The sequence below is a fragment of the Fringilla coelebs genome, assembly GCF_963513975.1.
Source record: "Fringilla coelebs genome assembly, chromosome: 1".
Classification (NCBI taxonomy): Eukaryota; Metazoa; Chordata; class Aves; order Passeriformes; family Fringillidae; genus Fringilla; species Fringilla coelebs.
In genome coordinates, this window is record NC_140028.1 from 129,324,354 (window position 1) to 129,343,413 (window position 19,060).

Here is a 19,060-nt window from a genome sequence, read left to right on the forward strand (position 1 = left end):
AAAATTTTATCTGTATGAAAATACGTAGCTGAGTCTTGAGTTTTAATAGATTCCTACAGTAACTGTAACTTCAAATAATGTGAAATTTCTTGTTTTAAACTACATTTTGGAATTAAGGTAAAACTTACATTGATGGGACTTCATAAGTATGTATGATTTATTAAATATGCCTGCTGGTGGTTTGTAGACATCTCAAAAGGCTCTTGAAATAGTTTCCAGGGAAATTTTGTGAAATCGAGACTATTTTATGATTTATATACTGTACAAGCACCAGAGAGGACATTTCTTGTAGCTGCCAGTGCATTTAATTCTCCTGAAGAGCTTTGCTTTTTGATGCTTGGCTGAGGTTGCCTCTAGAATCATGTACAGCTTCACACTGGCTTAATGAAGCCTGGGGTGTTTGATTCCAAGTGAAGATGGAAAATACTTGCTCATTCTGAGGGAATCAGATGCCCACTCTTTGGAAACATTCCCCAGATTTGCATTATCTTGTTTGCTTTCCCTTTCCCTCCTCTACACAGTGCAAGCAAAGCCCACTGTGTTTCTGCTACCAATATGGATAATTACTGTACTAATGAAAACATGTATTGCTAAATTAAAATAGCCTCTTCTAGAGAAAATTGAATGTGGCCTAAATACTAACAACTGGAATGTCTCTATTAATTTTTGTTTATTCTTTGAAAACTTGCATGCAAGTAATTTTTGTATTTTTCATTTTCTATTTCTTTGCTTTTTGTGTCTCCGAATTACTGACTGAATGTATTGTTCTTTAAAAAATAAAAAAAACCCACTCAAATCCAACAATTTATCATTTAGAGACATATGTCAGGAGTTTTTCCTTCACTTCAGAATGTTTTGGAGATCGTCCTAGAATGTCCTGAAATGTGAACTGAAGAATCAATACTTGGGGAGATTAAATAACATAAATTAAAAATAGAAATTTAAGCAAAGAGGAAAATATAATTACCCATGCCTTTTTTGTACATTAAGAAAGTTACTGAGATTATTGTGCATTAAGCAACTAATTTAAATAAATCTATTGTGACATTAAAACAATTTGTACATCATTCTAATTAGATACCTGATGTTGATAAACACACAAGTCCTGATTTTTCAGGTTTCTACAAAACAAAACTAACAAAAAATTAAATGCAATCATTAATTTTGGAAAGAGCTGTCTTAAAAAGACAGTTTTTGAATAATTTGATAGCTTCTGGGATTAGAAACAAAACACTGTTCTATTCCTCTAATAGTCCTAGTCTAAACTGCTTGTATGTGCCCCAGCCACTTGAGCATTTCCACACTCCTCCTGATGTTGCCTTTCATGTTTGGAATGGACTTCTGCAACTGGCAGTGGCTTCTTAAGTATGTTTACCTGTCACTCTGCAAACCTCTAATTCGGAGTGATCTCTTTTTCTGAAAATTAAAAGAAAAATGATCTCATTAGGGATGCTTGGTCTGAACAGCAGCTTTAGTCACTCCATGAATTTCCCCCTCACAGAGCTGATGTGTTTTCCAGCAGGCAGGCTTTGGAAGCCTGCATTGCTGCTGATGGTGCTGACACTGTTCTCAGAGTTTTCAGTCAGGTCACTTCCAGGACTGAAGATTACCAAGTTAGATGTAAATAATGAAACATTCCTATGGAAGCCTTATAGGGATTGATGTAACTTATGCTAAAGCTAATGACAAATTCCCATTCTTTTCACCCTGAACTGGATTGGAGTGAATTACCCTTTTTATTTAAATGCTGTGTTTTACTAAGTCCAGTATTTTATCCAAGTTGTGAATGTAGCCCTCACTCAAATACATTATTTGCAATCCTTTTGTCAAAAGATACTGCATGCCTCCACAGTCTTCTGTAGACAGCTCAATGCTTACACTTCCCATACTTCAAACAAACTAAATCTGAACAACCTCTTCTTTCATAATACCATGCTCTGGGCAATTCCTATGGGGTACACCATGCCAAGCAAAAAAGATACATAAATTATGACAGGAAATATCTTGGCTCCAAGCAGTTTGCAATTTTTGCAGTTTTGCAGGCATCTGCAAAAGATTTTGGAAATATCTCTCCACAATTCATAGGTCCAGCTGGGAATTTTTCTTTCAAATTCTTCACCTGACCGAGAAAATTAGGACAGTGCCTGTCGCAAGTGGCATCCTTACTTCTGGTACCATTAAAGGCAAACAGAATATATTTACAGAATAAAAGATGGTGTAAATGAGATAAACTACACAACTGCAAAACTTTGCATACTGTGTGGAAAAATGTTTTCCCTCATAACAGAGTAAAATCACAGAAATTTTAAAAGGTTTGGATTTTCTTCACTTTTCATGTACAAAGCAAAACTATAATATCACAACCTAAAACATAAGCTCAGCCTTTTCTCTGCAGAATTCAGTGGTGTAAGGACTCCTGAGCACAAGCGGAAATAAAACCATTGAGGTCCAGTTAATAATTCCCAATAGTTTTTTATGGATTGGATCAGTATTTCACACACATTCTAAGAAGTAAGTACTCATGCTTGCAGTCCCATGGGGCACAGGGGAATTGCTTATAGCAGAACAAATGAGAAAGTGCTGCTTCTGTCAAGGTAATGGTTAACAAAATGGGAGTTTATAAAAAAACCACCCAAACCTTTGGAAAGCTATTTCCAGATTATGGGATGACAGATTTATACTTCAGCAGATGAATACTATTCACTAAGAAAACAGAGCAACATGCAATCAGTTTTGAAATAAATATAAAACCCCTCAGTGAAAATGTGATGCGTTCCAATCATAGAATGAACAGTATTCGCTGGATAACATATAAAAAAATCCTAAATAGGTGGACCTTGGGAGAAACTAGCTCTCTATTTTACCTCTTTCAATTTAATGCTGCAGTGTCAGGAAGGGGGAGCCTCCCGCTTTCCCTAAGACTTCAGCATGAGGTTTTGCTCCTTAGCAGCTCCTTTTCCACAAGCATCTGAAGCATTTAGAACTGTGACTCACCCAAGCTCACCTCAGGGCAGCTGTAGCATGAGAGGGACACGACAGCTGTGAGTCCATAGGGGTGCTGCTCCGTGGTGCCACAGCTAGCGCAGCTAATGAGAACCTCCTCTGATGCCACTGCTCCTACCAGAGAATGCTGTGAAGAGTGAAGCAATTGTGGCACTATGAGAGCTCATAAAAGCAGCTTCCACTGTTTCTCTTTGCTGTCTCCACAAGTGTAAAGGATAAAACCAACAGTGAAATTTTAAATCCTAAAGGGATAACAATTTACATCAGTATTCTTTGAGTGTCTCAACTCTTATTATGGTTGCCCCCCTACCCCAATATCAAGGAGGACAAATTTTCTTTGATGGTATTATCTGGAGGAACTCTTTTATCAGCTGCTGGGAAAAGTGGCAAAAAGTTCCTTTTTCTTGGACCTTGGTGCATGCTAAGCCCAGCACCTCCTTCTCAGCACTAAGCTCCCTCGTTCCTGTCCCTCCCACCCTTCTCAGAATGGCTTGAGCTGCGAAAAGGCAGCCAAGTGCTTTTGCATGCAGGTTTCTGTAAGAAAGGCAAGATGTAAAATTTGGCTTTAGTCGATAAGACAAAGTGGCAAGTTGAAGAAAAACCCCCAAGAACCACTTCAGTAGGAGCTAACTTTCCATTCAGAGGTAAGCCAGGTGACTTTAAAGCCAGAGTTCACTTTATTTGATGGCAGCAACATCCTTCACACAGAAAAACGAAAGAAAAAAGCTGTCCTCAGCCGGGTGGTGGTACCTTTTGAGCAAGTTTGTTTGCCTCCTGACTCCACCTGCTGGGAAGACACCCCACTACCTGCTATCCGCACTGACATGTCAGGAGTGCTGAGGTGAATCACCGCGCGTTCGCTCCGGCTCCCACCCTCACTGTAGCTCTCTGGATATTTAAATATTGGGCAGCTTGCAACAGTCATAGCAGAAAAGTGCTCCCCTGCACTACTTCATGCACCACCACTCGACGCTCTTCCGCGGGGTGTTGGCTCAATTGCCCCTGGATGCCCTTCTAGCTGGGGTCTGCTTTCCTGAGGAGGTGACCAGAGGTGCTTGGGAAAAGGACTTTCTCGGCCTCTTCTTAAAGTTAGTTACTTTAAAACGTTTACATGACTTCTGGAGCAGAAACGGCAATTTAGATGACTGTGCCGTCGGATGAATGCTGCGGCCACCTCTTGTTCATCCTCCCCCGCTTGGCGGACGGTAGGTAGATGGTTCATGCAAGCTGGAAGAGCATCAGAGGAGACGGGGCGGACGGGAGGACGCGGTACAGCATCCCAGGGGCGGGCAGGGGCCCCACCAACCCTCGATCCGCTGCGGGGGCAGCGCCCCACCCGCCCAGGTGCCGGATCGCAGGGGTCCCGCGCTCCACGCCACACATTCCCCCGGCTTTCCTCTCCAAAAGATGCTCGCGATAGAAGCTCAACGCTGGCTCGGATCCTCCAAGAGGAGGAGGAGGAGGAGGCGAGGTTGCCGGCCGGGCCTCTGACATCTCAGGGTCCGAACTCCGGCGGGGCGCCCTCGCTGCGATTAGAGCCCGGCCGACGGAGGGCCGGGACCTCCCGGCCCCGCACGGAAGGGACCTGCGGTACAAAGAGCGGTCGGCCGGGCTGCCGCCCCCGCCTCCCCCGCGGGGACGAGGGGCATGGGGGCGCGGCAGGACCCCCCGTTCCTCAGGCGCTGTGTCGGGAGCGCCGCATGGCCCCGCTCCCGCCGCCCCCGCAGCGCCGGCTCCGGCACGGCCGCCCCGCCGGCAGCAGCGCCGGGAGCCGCGGGGAGGCGGGGGCGGGGGAGGCGCTGCCGCCGCCGCCGGGCGGGCTCCGGCCGCCCCGCACCGACGTCGGCGCGAAGCCCCGCCGCGCCCGGGGTGGAGCGGGGAGTGGGCGCGTCGCGGGAGAGAGGAGGCAGATGCTTCCCGAGGCGCAGCCCCGCCGGAGGGGCTCGACCCTGGCTAGTGCCTGTCCGCCCCCTCCGGAACGCGGGGACCCACCGGGCGGGTGTCGGGGAGCGGGCAGCGCCATGCGCCCCTCCGAGGAGTGAAGGGGCGGCCGGGCTGCTCCGGTGCGGGCGCGGAGCCGCCGCGGAGGTGGCCCGAGGTGACGGGAGGCCGGGAGAGGTGCCGCGCCAGCGTCGGTAGCGCTGCCACCGTAAGTCCCGGCAACTTCGCCGCCTGCCCTTCAGCACCCGCCGCCCCCGGGAGAGCGGCCGCGGGCAGGTGGGGCGGGAGACGAGCCGGGGTCCGGCGAGCCCGCGGGGCAGGCGAGGAGCGGGGTACCGGGGGGAGCGCAGCCTCTGGTTAGCGGTGCACCCAAAAATAGAGGCGGAAGAGGGAGTGGGTTGCAGGAGCTCCGACCGGCTGCGGTGGCGTGTGCCGTGCACCCCGTGGGAAGGGGCGAGGGACGGCCGGCCGCCGCTGCCCGGAGCCGGCGGTCGGGGCGCAGCGCGGGGACGGGGCACGGTGGATCCCGGAGTTTCCGCTGCGGCTTCTGCACCGGCGAGCAGGTCACTGCCGGTAGCGTATCTGTTATATAGCAGCCGCTCTCCGTGCTGGAAGTGCAGCGCGTTTAAATGACACCTGAGTCACTAGTTCGTGCTTCTCAGGCACGTCAGATATGATCTCCGTGCTATTTTTCATCTGCTGGACCGATATCTGTACTTACTTTGGCGTTTCACATCGCAAATGTAATAAACAACATTAATAGGTTTCAGAATATTGCCATTGATGACGGTAGATTGATGTATGAGGCTATTTACTCAATGTGTCCAAGTACAATACAGTGTCTGCCAATTTTGTCGTTAAATTGCTATATTGATTTCATTCTTGTAGGTTTTTTTGACAAGGTTAATGTAGTTGACAATTTGCGAAGGAAAGAAAAACTTCTTTCTTGAAGGTTTGTTTTAGTTACAGAATGGCAATTGTAGCTGAAATGATGAATGAAAAAATCATTCATAAAAAAGAATAAAAAGAAAGATGTGTATCCTAAGACCTCTTGAAGTCAATATTGTCGATATCTAACAGATGTCTTACTGCCAATCTTACATACACTGGCAACCCTTGAACTTCTTAAGGGTAATGCAGTGTGTGATATTCTTCTCAGGACTATGCACTTTAGAGTTAAGTAGTCTGATTAGAGGAGTTTAGAATGAATTAAACAAGACATAGCAATATAATGCCTTCACTTTTTTATAGGCACTGAATGAAATTAAGGTCTTGCTTCTGGTCCTTTTCCCCTTCAGTGGTTGAAGGATGATATTGTGGGGGGAACCCTGGTGTTTGGTCAGTGAAAGGGTCCCTATGCTGCTTTAGGGCTGAGTGTATCAGGGCTGGCCAGGATGACATTTCTTTTGCTGCCAACAGCTCAAACTGCAGGTGGTGTTGAGCTAAAGAGGGAATTTAATTCTCCTCTCAGAATCCTAGGCATAATTGTCAAGTAGGTAAATTAAATACAGAAGAGCTAATACTTCATTGTAATTTCTTCAGACATATGATAACCTTTGCTGGTAGGGAACTTTTGCTAGGCTACTAGTCTGATGCTTACTATAGTTGTCATATGCTAGCTGACATGAAATGGTTCTGAATGAACTAAAATACTGTGCTTCTGTATCTACTGGCATGTATTAGAGTATGCAAACTTCATTAATCTTGGGTAGATGTTGGTCCTGTTAAGATAAATGGCAAAATCCCAATTAACCCCTCCAGAGTGGGTTTCACTGTAAGTCTTCATTATCATTTATAGCCAGCTAAATTCACTTAGAAATTCAAGTGGCAATGTTTAAATCTGGCTGATGATGGCACTTCAAACAACTCTACATAGAACTGCTTTAGAATCATGGATAAGAGCCACACAGGTCTTAACAGTTGTTTTAAAAAGCTATATAAAATAAACTGTATTGTGCATTCAAGAGGAGTAGGCAGTTCAGATTTGTCTTACACTCCAGTTTTTATGTTTCATCAGACTCAGTCACTTTTTCATAAAAAAGTTGGATTGCAGTTTGCATGTGCACCTTATTTTAACCAAGGTATTCAAGCAACACAGGGGGCACTATTTTCTGATTATTTTGTTTGTGGCAAAGAAGTTTAAAAGTAAACTGCTAAATATTGGAACTACTATAAAAATGTCAGCAAACAAGTGAGCCACATTACAGTTTAGTTCTCTGCAGTTCATAAGCTTTGTTGAGAGATGAACTGGCACATCTTTTCTAAAAATCTTAATCAAATACTAATGAATAATATGTTTACAAGGATTAGCTTCATAAACTGACAGAATCTAGTTTGGCAAACTTTTTCTTTGCATGTCTACAGCTGAGTGATTTTGAAAAGCATCTGGAAAAGTTGAGAATTTTCATTAATCATGAATACAATGTTCTACAGAAGGTTAGATGATTTTTTTTTATTCCAGCTCTCTTCTAGATGGAGATAAAATGGGATAATGTTTAAAACCTAGCCAGTTAATTTTAAATCTGTATCTGTAGACCTATAAGAAGCTACAGTCAAGTCCTGTTACATAATAATAGTGGTGTGACCAATATAGCTGTCAGTAATTCCTACTAGTTTTGTATAAGTGAAAATGGAAGAAGAGAGAGCATATTGTGACTCAAAGTTCCTGAAAAATCATTAAATAGGAAAAAAGACTTTTCTATGTTTTTTGGTTTTTTTTGTAATGCATGCAAATAGAGGTTTTGGGAAAATGAGCAATTAAATAATTGAGCTATACTTGGCTGAAAGTTTTGCTAGCAAATACAGTGAAATTCAGTTTGGAAAGTGATAGTTGGTTCTATGTAGTAGAAAGCTGGTAAACTCAGTTTTGTTTTATTTCTGGTAATAAATGTTTGGGTCTTAACTGTTGTCATTTTTCAGTATTGAAACTCATTAATGCAGGCACAGAATTTACCTGGGCCTTTCAGGAGTGATCCTGTTACATGCTGAGCACTTCCAACCATTGTTTGTGTTAGAGTGGCATCCAGTCAGCTCCCTACCAAGAACTACACACACAGAGTTAAATTCCCTCTCTTGAAAAATTTGCAGTGTAAATAGTTGAGAAGGTCTAAGACATCTAGCCAAAGGCCGGATGATCTCGGTCTGAAACATGCATACTCTGTATGTTACAATGGGAGACTATGCACCTTTAAAGCAGATTAAATGTTAATTGATTCTTTGATAAAGGTACCCAGAAATGAATGACCAATACCTTAAGGTTGTATGTTATTTCCCACTGATCTTATTTTCTCCAGTATTAATCTCTATATTTAGTAGCATTAGCCTTCCGTAGCACAGCATATAATTGCCCATTGGTTTATACTGGTTTTTGTTCTTATACCCACTTTCCATTTGACATTGCTTTTAGCCACTTCAGTGGAGTGAATTTTGAAGTAACTTAAATGAAGAGACACACTGAATTGCTCACATTGAGAACTACCTAATATGAGATAACGACATCAGAGGGAATTGTCCATGTCTCAGTTAAGAAGGAGCACTGCTAACAATGTTGGGCTTGATAGCCACTGGAAGCTACAACTGGAAAATCCAAGTTTCCTGCTAAGTGTAGTTACAGCCATTTCAGATGGACACCTTTTAATCAGGGTGGAATCCACAGATACCGCAGGAATCTTTCTTCAGGGCATCTTCTGAACAAACCAAGGATATGGTCTTGCCTTACCAGAGAGCCTGTGAGCTGTTCAGTTGGCTCCATGATTTTGAGATGACTGTTGGTTAAGGAGGATGGGAAGGACCTGGGGGTGGTAGTTGCCCTCTGGCAGTGAGCTCCTTTTGACTCTTTGTGCTGCTTTGTATGCATGTCTGCAAAGATTTACCACTTAACCAAAGAAGTACAAGAAATTTGGATGTTCAGCCGTAAGAAGAAAGTGTAGTCATTGGTCATAGTTGATATGGAACAAGAGTACATATCAAGCACATCAGAGATATGCTGCCATATGTTTTTCCATAGTTCCCAAAGTGCCTTTGGAATTAGGATCATATGGGAGACAGGAGAACTAGAACTGGTTTTAGCAAGCTACATGGTGGAGTGTAGTCCTGAAAGGTGGCTTTCTACCAGGATCAGATTTACCTGTGTACTAGAGACTGAGGAAACATGTGGGGAGGAAGACTCCAGGGTCCAGGGAATGGATGGATGGATGGATGGATGGATGGATGGATGGATGGATGGATGGATGGATGGATGGATGGTGCAGTACTCATTTTCTTACGTGTCAATATTGTACACAAAACAAACTGAAAAATGCAGCTCATGTATGTGCACCCTATCTACTGCACCTCAACATGATGGCCATACTCCTTTTACCAAAGTTATCATGTGAGGTTCAGGAAAGTTGACATGGTGTGACATCTGGACCCTGGCTTTTTTATCATTTATGATATAGAAGGCCTGACACCGATTTGGCAGAATGACTGTTCTCACCACACTCTTAGGAGTGTTTTTGGAAATAGGCATCCATTTTAGTTTAATATGTCACATTTCAATGTTGCAGTTTCGTGTGATGCCTGTTTAGCAAATAAACAGCATCACATGTTTCTTTCTTGGTCATATCCAGCAGTGTATATAAGAACCAAATCACTTTGCCTGTGGTTTTGGATGAATAATGTTAACTATTACCAAGAGTTAGATGAATAATACATTCTATGAATTCAAATAAATAAGCAGTATTTTTAAATCTATGGTTTCACTGCATTTTATTCAAGATAGCTCTAATGGTATGTACTTTCAAGGAGCATTAAGATATGATGCAAACATGTTGGGGGCTTTGACGTGTTTATTTTGTGATGTCCTCATTATCTTGGGGTAAAGAAGGAGTTTTAAAATTGTTATTATTCAAAAGGAGGTGTTTGAAATGCCTTTCTCTTCCTGGGTGGTCTGCAAAATGCCTAACTGCCCCTCAGCAATTAGAAAAAAAAGATTTTTATTCTGGTAATTTCTTCTAGAAATTGAACATCCTGCAGGCAATGCCAAGTAAGTTTACAGACATATTTGGAGGTTTTTTGAGTCAAGATGAATTGTGCCACATCTTCAGAGTTGTCTTCTCAGAATTACTCTGACAATTAAAAATACCTCTATTTAATATATTACATGCCTCTGAAAATACAGTATTGGCATTACAAATATGTCAAAGCTTCATGATTAAGACTGTGCTGAGATATACTTGTAAAAGAAAAACTAACTAAACTTCTATTTTACTTTTTATTAGTGACTGGAATGAGACTCCATATTTGGCAGTGTCCCTTCAAAGGTCAACTACATTTTCTGCTTGTGGTTTTTAATAATGAAATATTTACTTGCTTTTCAGTGCTCACATAATAAAAACTGCTGTAATTCAGAGCACTGTTTAGAGCTTGATGGAAGACAGAAAAAGGTAACCACAGACTGAATAAATTCATAGAGGGAATTAGCCACTTCTGTTTCTCTCAGGCAGCACTGAGGCATTATCTAACATCACAAAGCTCAAGTGAGTGTAGCATCTAAGATATGATGTATGCAGATGTATGACTCTTTTTTTAGTCTTGATTTCCCTCCAGCTGATATCAGTAATGAGTGTTAACTGCTTAGAAAAATCACAGGTAGCTCTTCATTTGTATTTTATTTGTTTCTACAAGTTCCCTACAAGTTTTGTGTGCCAGAGCAGTTATCTGTAGCAAATCTAGCTATCATGATTTAAGGGAATCATAGAATACCAGGTTGGAGAGAAGCTCAACATGAGCTGGTCATGTGCTCATACAGCCCAGAAAGTCAGATGTGTCCGGGGCTGCACCGAAAGCAGCAGGAGGTCAAGGGAGGTGATTCTCCCCCTCTGTTCTGCTCTTGTGAGTCTCCACCTGCAGGGCTGCATCCAGCTCTGGGACCACCAACATAAGAAGGATATGAACCTCTTGGAGCAGTTCCGGAGGAGGAATGTGAAATTGATCAGAGGGCTGGAACACCTGTGCTGTGAGGACAGACTGAGAGTTGGGGCTGTTCAGCCTGGAGAAGAGAAAGCAGCAGGGAGAGAGACCTTATAGCAGCCCTCCAGTACTTAAAAAGGGTCAACAAGAGGGCTGGAGAGTGGTGTTCTACAAGGGTATGTAGTGATAGGACAAAGGGGAATGGCTTCAAACTGAAAGAGGGCAGATTTAGATTGTATCACAGGAAAAAACTTTAGATAAGAGTGGTGAGACACTAGAATGGGTTGCCCAGAGAAGTTGCGGGCGCTGCATACTTGGAAGTGTTCAAAGCCAAGCTGGATGTGGCTTCTGATCTGTGAAGAAGCAACATGAGTCCTCAAAAGGATTCTTCTGTTTAAATTTACCCCCATTATGGTTCAGTGCCAAACTGCTGATGTTTTACTCTTCCTTCAGTACAAAATCTCTTTATGTCTCACTTTTGCACAAGCTATCTTCTTTTGAGCAGACCTATCACCATGTGATTTTTTTTCCACCTTTATTTGATATATGTCTCTGTTCACATAATCTTAGTGACCTGTAGCCTCAGTCTGTAGCTTGTGTTCTGTAGTCTTAGTTACCTGTACTGTGCAGGTGCTTCATCACTAGTCCCCTCTCTTGCTTTTCACTTCCTTTTGACTGTTGAAACATGATGGTGTAATTTGCCATATGCCAGCTAAAAAGCAGATGGTAAGCATCTCCTAATGGATAAGTGTGATTCCTCATGGAAGAGGAATGAATGCTGTCTCACAAAGTTACAGCTCTTTTGATGTTGCGGGCTAGTGCCATCCATTGTAGCAAAATGAACACAGACAATATTAGATGATCCTTACATTGCCATGCATCTACTATGTGCACATATTTGCTATACTAGCTCACTAAGCAGAGTGAGCATTTCATGCTCTTAAACATGCTGTGTGCAATCTCATCCAGCCTTAAAAATTGAAGGACAGGAGAGAGAGGACGCTCATACTTTCACTACTTGGATTGCTTAGAGAAACTTGCTGAAGTTTTTTGGATTTGGTAAAAAAAGGTGTCTATGACTGATGAGTGTCCTTATGTGACTAGAAGTTGTATCCCTCTGGATGAGAACTCTTTTTGTTCTCACCAGCCAATCCAGCTCCTAATGGGATCTTCATTTTCTTTTGTTTTCAAAACAATACAGAAAGGGAAGGTAGGTTTACTGCTGTTATTCTCAGTTGTGCTGTTGCTGCAGAGGGAGAAACACTGGACTGAAGGGTATGGGATGTAGAAATTGCATCAAATAACCCAAAATTTAAAGAGTGAAATGTCTTGGAGGAAAGGGAAAACCCAGAAGAAAGAGGTGTTTTGAATGCTGTATGCACCTGAGCATTTGGTGGTAGAGATGAACTGGGAAGTTATGCTGTAAAATGCCAGATTAACTAACAGATGGCACTGTCTTCCATTTACCTGTATTGGAGCAGGGGAAATTCCATTTACATTTCAAAGAGCAGTTTAGTCAAACTAGCTCAGAGAATCTCTGGTAAATCTTTGGCTTTGCTTCAGGGTGTTTAAGAACATTGAGAAACTGAAAGAGTAAGCCATAGACAGCTGATCACAGGCTCCTTACTGTGCAGAGTTGTAGTGCTTGGAATTAAGCAAGTTGCTTGGAATTTAGCAAGTCCTCTAAGCTCTGGTCTTGATTAAAACTCGGTGATGAGGAACAAATGGTGTGAATGGCGATTTCCTTTAATGTTCTCGGGGGCCATTTCCACAACTACAGATTGCTGAAGGGTCTGACTCTTTTAAGCCTTTGAGCTATTTTGTGTTAGAATACAATGTTTTCTTCTGTGTTCAAATGTTGCCAAGTACGTTTTGGGTTGAAGCAGGATCATGTAATAAATAATAATCATTGTTACCATATGTTCTCACAGATAAAGCAGACCCAGTATATTCTTGTCAGCTGTTTTTTCTTGCATATTTTTGTTTTATTGTCTCAGGGTGTTTGGTAGTGTATACTTCCTAAAGACTGGAGTAATTTCAGCACTGAAAAGAAAACAAATATGTGTGGATTTATAAGTGTTTAAATGCCTGCTGACTTTATTGGCAATCAGATCTGCAATGCTTTGGAAGAAAAGTGTTCATCCCGTGAAATGCCTGATGTAGTCAGAGGTCATCACTGGAGAAACCAGTAGGTAGCCACCAAATAAATTTATCACGTCTTTTTCATCTGCTGTTCAGATTTTCATGCAGAATAATGAGCCAAACCCACTCCAGCACTTTGTTGTTGTTGTAGCTGTTTGAGTTGTCTGCAGTGACAGAAATTACACAAATCTTTGCATTTAAACTAGCAGCCCTCCCCTTTAATAAGAGGAAAAGAAGTGGCGCTTTAATGGCCTGTAGTGCATGAGAAATGAGTGTGATTAAGCCAGAAGGAGGTGTGCACGCACTGTATGCAGAAAGGGTCCTGAGGAACCTCAAATATTAACTGAGAGTATCTCCATCTCCTTGCAAAATAATGGGACAGTTTGTTGCTTTGATGCTTAATTAGCATCAAAGCCTATAATTTATCTACTTATTTACATAGCTTGCAACACATGCTCAGTATATTACTTGCTGCAATGTGAATCATCAAATGCTACAGACATATCATAAACCACATCAAAGAACACGTCTGATGAGCGGTTTCTCAAAGTGATGAATTATATTTTTTTTCAGCTGATATGTAATTCCACATGGAGAAATCACACAGGTTTAATATTAAAAGAAAGTTAGGTATGCCAATTACTTCAGTGTAGAATTTAAGAAATTTCAGAACTAATTTTACCTTCAAAAATGTTCAATTTTTTTCAGAAGTGAAAATTAAACATATTAATTAATTATGAATGAAGTTTAAAAATAAAATCTTTGGTTCACTATCATTATAAAAATACTTTTGCAAGTAAACAAAATTTTAATTATGTATAAAAATTTTTATATTAAAATAGTATTTTAATTGTTAAATATCACTGTTATATAGTAAGTGTCGTGAACTCAACAGCAGACGTAGTTTGAATGGACAAGGATGCAACAGACTGGAGGAGATATTGGGAGAGAAAACAACCTTCTTCACAGTGCATAATTATTATTAAAAAAAAAAAAATCTATCTTCAGTCTGTTGGATTTATTTGGAAAGTTTTAGCCAGATAATTTTCACAATCTCTGAAGATCTCCTCCGGATGCATGATATATTCCTTTGCTTACGTTCACAAGTTCTGGTCGCCCTTTTTGCCTGAGAAGTTTTTGTGCTACCATGCAGTGGAAAATGGACTTGGCAGTAGATGGCTTCTGAGTCAAGACTGAACCTTCCACATTTGTGTAAGAACACACCCACACATGTACAGCCCAGATCTTCTTGAGCTTCCCTCTGCAGTCGCAGTTTTGAGGTAGTGTAAGCCAGTTTGTGCTGCCTAAGAGAGAGGTAAGAGAACATGCCTAAAGTACAAAAAAAAAAAAAAACAAAGCAGGAAGAGTGGTAAATGGAATTGGTACAAACAGTACCAGAAACAGTACTGTTTTGTACCAAAATTGGAACAAAACAGTATGGTAAATGGAATTGGTTTCACACACAGAAGAAGGATACCAGAATTAGGAGTTAGTACTGAGGACCAGTAGAGTGTGGAGTTTGGGGCAGGAGTCATTTGAGAAGGACAAGCTTGTACAACACATTAGATGCTGAGGGAGAAACTGGCATTTCCATGAACAGGCATTTAGAGACTAGTTGGGGGTAGGAGCCTGCAGGACATCAGAACACTAGGAGGAAGATGCATTGGAAGAGACAGAATTACCTCCCCCCCTTCCCCACTAAATATATTGGAGTCATGAAGCCTGGAAAATGAGAGCTTTAAGAAGGGGAGGAAGTGAATATCTGGGAAAGAAATTCAAACTACAGTGGCAGAAAGCTTGGAAGGAACTAGGTCTGACTAGGAATTGTAATTGGTACTGAAAGAATGGAGAGTGGAAAGAGGTAAGAAGAAACAGCTAGTGTCTGAGAGGAGACAGGAGTGCAACAGAAAAAAGCTCATGATGTTGGAGCTCAGAGTAGAAAGGCGCTATCCTTGACAATGCACCAGTCATACATGACCTGCCAGAGTCTCACCCATATTCTGCTGTCAGCTCACATCTGTGAAGATTTCTGGTGAAGAACTTCTGCAGCAGAGTTTAAAGGCTCTGGTCTCTCACATGAGCCATTTTCACCATGTGTAGTTAAAACACTGGTGTAATGGGTTTATTGTGTCAGGCTTCAGTGGGTATGGTACAGAAGCTATCTGGGAAGCTAATTAATTTTAGCAACTCTTTTTAGTTCAGCACACTCAGTGTGTGAGCAGGACTTGCAGACTGTAAGCTATGTACCAGTCTTTATGGTAGTAATTTAAACCAAGCTGACAAACAGAAACTGGAGAAAGTTTTGTGTTCTTCACACAGAGAAAGGCTGAAAGTGTAGACCTTTTGGAAGAAGAAAGCTTCATTTAATGCACAGGTTTGGTTGATGGAATCTTCATTTTTGCTGGACTTCAGGCAAAGAATGAGAAAGATCCTGCTTCTCATATGATTTTGTACAGAGAGATGAGAAGATTTGTAGAGGTCTATAAGGCAAAAGTTTTGAAGCTGACAGAGGAAATGTGGATAGACAGTTGGAGCAATTTGAGGTATATGGTTTCAGAGAGAGAAATTCTCTGTTGAGCAAAGAAATCTTAGGAAAGCTGAAGACCTACTGAGTCCTTTGGTGTGAGTGAATCAACCAGCTGAAACTGATTAAAATAGGCTGGTTTTGCTGAGGAGAGGCAAAAATGAAATAAAAGTATGAGTGTTAGTGGAGGAGACTTGAATATCCTAGAATACCACTAGAATAGCTAGAAAATAAAAGATACAGATCAGGTAAAGGTGATGACATATAGATGACAAAATGTGGGTCAGCTGTCATTTGTGTGCACAGTTCCAGAGAGGAGCACCAACCAAAGTTCACATTAGAAGCATGATCCAGAGCCATAAACTCAAGTTGCCAGTGAGCATGGGAGTACCATAAAATGAAAAATGAAAAGCAGGTGTTTAAGAATATGTATGCTAAATACTGCAAAGCAGACTGAGGAGATCAAAGGTGAAAAGTGTGCAGCTGAAGAATGTTGCTGGGGAAAGCAGCCAGCAGAAATGTTGATGTTAAAAAAAGGAAATTTATAGTGGTGAGATATACATCTTTTAAGATAAATTAAGAAAAAGTAGCCATAAAAATGACCATCAGTACTGGGCACAAGTTTTGGGACTAACTTTAGGAAAAATCGAATCTGTGGCATACAACATGGCTAGTAATATACAAGAACATTTATCCTATGCAGATAAAAGTCCAAAGATACGAGTAAACATCCAGATATCTCTATGATACACACTCCTGCAGAAATAATTTTGCATCAAAAGGTTAGCTATGCATTAAATTTGATAAATACATTACAAGCAGTAAAATCTGGAAAAGAATATTTGGCCTGGCAGTCCTGTGTAATGGTTTATGAGTGTGTTTGAAAACAGAGGATGTCAACTGCTTGCTGCAGAATCTACCTAGAAGGCAGTACCAGAAGTGCACTGCTCTGTGACAGCTATTTCCACTGCGAGCCCCTTGGCAATAAAGATGTTAATTAGAAAAGTGAAGAAGCCACGGGAAAGGGTGCACTTGATGATGGCAGTAGAGAAGAAAAATGATGGGGTATTCCACGTTTGCATAGATATTAAAGATTTTTAAGGCCGTGAATCGAGAACAAATCAACTCAAGAACAATCATGCAATCATGCAGGAACAAAACAACCCACTCATGCTAAATGTCATCACTTCCAGGCCCTCTATAAAAACCAAATTCATTATGTTAGATGCACAGTTTGATACTGGAAAGTCTGATAGGACAAGGAGAGCAGCTAATTAGTGCTTTCCAACACTATATCCAGAAGGCAGTGTTTCAGAAAATCTGCTGGTAAATTGTTTGCACATGATATAGCGAAGAAGAAAGGTCTTGGAATAGCAGAATGTCTCACACTCTTACCAGAGTGAATGCCACTAAAACCTGATAGTGTTAATCACATGATACTGGGGACATTTAGAAATCACAGTCAGATCCAAATCGTTAGCAAGCAGATGAGTGGTAACAGCAGAGAGTGTTCTGCTGGATTGGAGTGCCCAGAGAAGCTGCAGAGTTCCCCTCCTTGTGGAGATCCAAACTATGACTCTGAATAAGCAGATCTAGCTTTGAAGTTAGCCCTGCTTTGAGCAGGGAGCTTAGATTATCTCCAGAGGACCTTTAGAGCCAATTTTATTCTATGACTCAGGGAATTACTGTGGTCTCAAAAGGAGGCATCCAGGCATATCCAAAAATGGAAAAAAGGAAAAGGGCTGAAAGCACTGATCCCTCCAAAGGAAATTAAATTCAGAGTGGTGTAAGCAACTCACCTGCTAAATAGCAGAAATTATGTCATCTCTGTGAGAACTTGAAGGAGGAACAGGCTTTTATGTGCAATTAAAAAATGGTTTAGGAAATTAAGAAAATAGACAAAGTTTACTTTGAAATAAAAGGCAACATTCCATGGGAAAAAAAACTCTACAGGATGTTCTGCATGAGCTGTGGACATTGCAATAGTGATGTACATTTATGCAACATTATGCAAAGCCCAATTCACTGTCACCTAACTTTTAAATGCTTTTCCTTCCATGTGTTAGATATTGCTTTTTCATCCTCCATGTGTATGATGAGCTACTGAAAGCAGGTAGTAAGTTTAAGACCTCTTTGATTAAGGAAAAAAATGCCAACCCATCAATACAACATTGTGGAATCATAATAATGTTATCTCTCACCAAACAGCAGTAGTTTGGAGGTTAATTATTTGTCAGTGAAGCATTTATACTGCAGAAATGAGCAACAAGGAAAAAGCCATGCAGAGAAATTAATAAAACTGTTTACCATGAAAGGTTTTATGTATGTACAATAAATGAGATCCACTGACTACCAGGGATAAAGTCTTGAATCACTTTTCTTTAAGTGGGCACTGTTCATCCTTAAAAACCCAGGGAAGAAGGATTCCAAGGGCAAAAGAAGTGTGAGAATCAACATTTAAAACTGTAGTAACCATTACCAAAAAAAGGCTAAATAAGGGTTATGCAAGTGGTTTCTAACTTTGGAGTTATCTTTATAATCTGAGAAGGCTTTAATTATGACTTTATTACATGAATTTGGTTTTATGAACTTAATTCCAAGAGAAGAGACCTTATATGACACGTTGACACCAGTGATCTACAAAAATGTTAAGTGTTACAGGCAATGCCATGTTTTCCTTTAGAAGATCTTTTAACATCACTGAACACAGAGTCTTTGGTAAAAATTTATTCCATTAGTAAAAACAAAGGTGGAAAGGGAAAAAAATGCAGTAATTTAAGTACCTTAGACTTAAAAAACACTCAGAAAGCTAAATAGAATACTCTTGAGAGCTAATGTTAAAGTGATCTTAATGCTGCTGAATAAAGCTCATCAATCTTCAAGAAGGTGGCAGTCTGACAGCCAGTCTGTTAGTGTTCAGGTTTGATGTTAGTCCATGAAGAACCTACATTTTTTTCTGTGGGTCATTACCATTAGCCTGATAAAAGAAGTACATCTCTGTTCTTCATACTTTGATTCCTTTTAAGGCATTTTTTAAGAGCATATTTCACACACTGCAAGAGAAATGAAGTGGTGCTAGGGCATGAGGTAGCTCCCACAGCTGAAAGAACTGCCATCCTGTCAGAGAGACTGAGATGTGTCAGGGGCAGGTTTTTCTGTGACAGGACTAATACAAGATGTGATCTCTTATTCAAAGTAGTTACAATAGGGGATCCTGAAAAATATCTTAAGATACTTTTTTACTTTTAAGGCAACTGTGGAATTTTCATAGGCTTTCATTCCCGTGTCAATGTCTGTTTATAAAGAGAGGAATATCATACTGGTGAAATCCTGTTTGGTACACTGGCTTCCTCAAAATCTGCTGAATCCCAAAGCAATAGGATTATGTATGAAGAACTCCTAGTTAAAAGTAAAAAAATAGAAAGACTTTTGGAGACCCCTTCAGATATCCGCACATCAATTTGAGAGAATTATCTAGTCATAAACTGCCTTTACTCT

At 41.2% G+C, this 19,060-nt stretch overlaps 1 protein-coding gene across 1 annotated transcript in view; it reads left to right on the top strand.

The window, feature by feature from the left end:
• Positions 1 to 4,164: 4,164 nt before the first annotated feature.
• CALCR (calcitonin receptor) overlaps positions 4,165 to 19,060 on the top strand; it is a gene marked incomplete at both ends in the record, with an annotated part of 152,494 nt that continues 137,598 nt past the window's right edge. The window contains one exon of the mRNA XM_084209024.1: positions 4,165 to 4,208. Coding sequence (XP_084065150.1) covers positions 4,165 to 4,208 — 44 coding nt within the window. The remainder of the gene's footprint in view (positions 4,209 to 19,060) is intronic.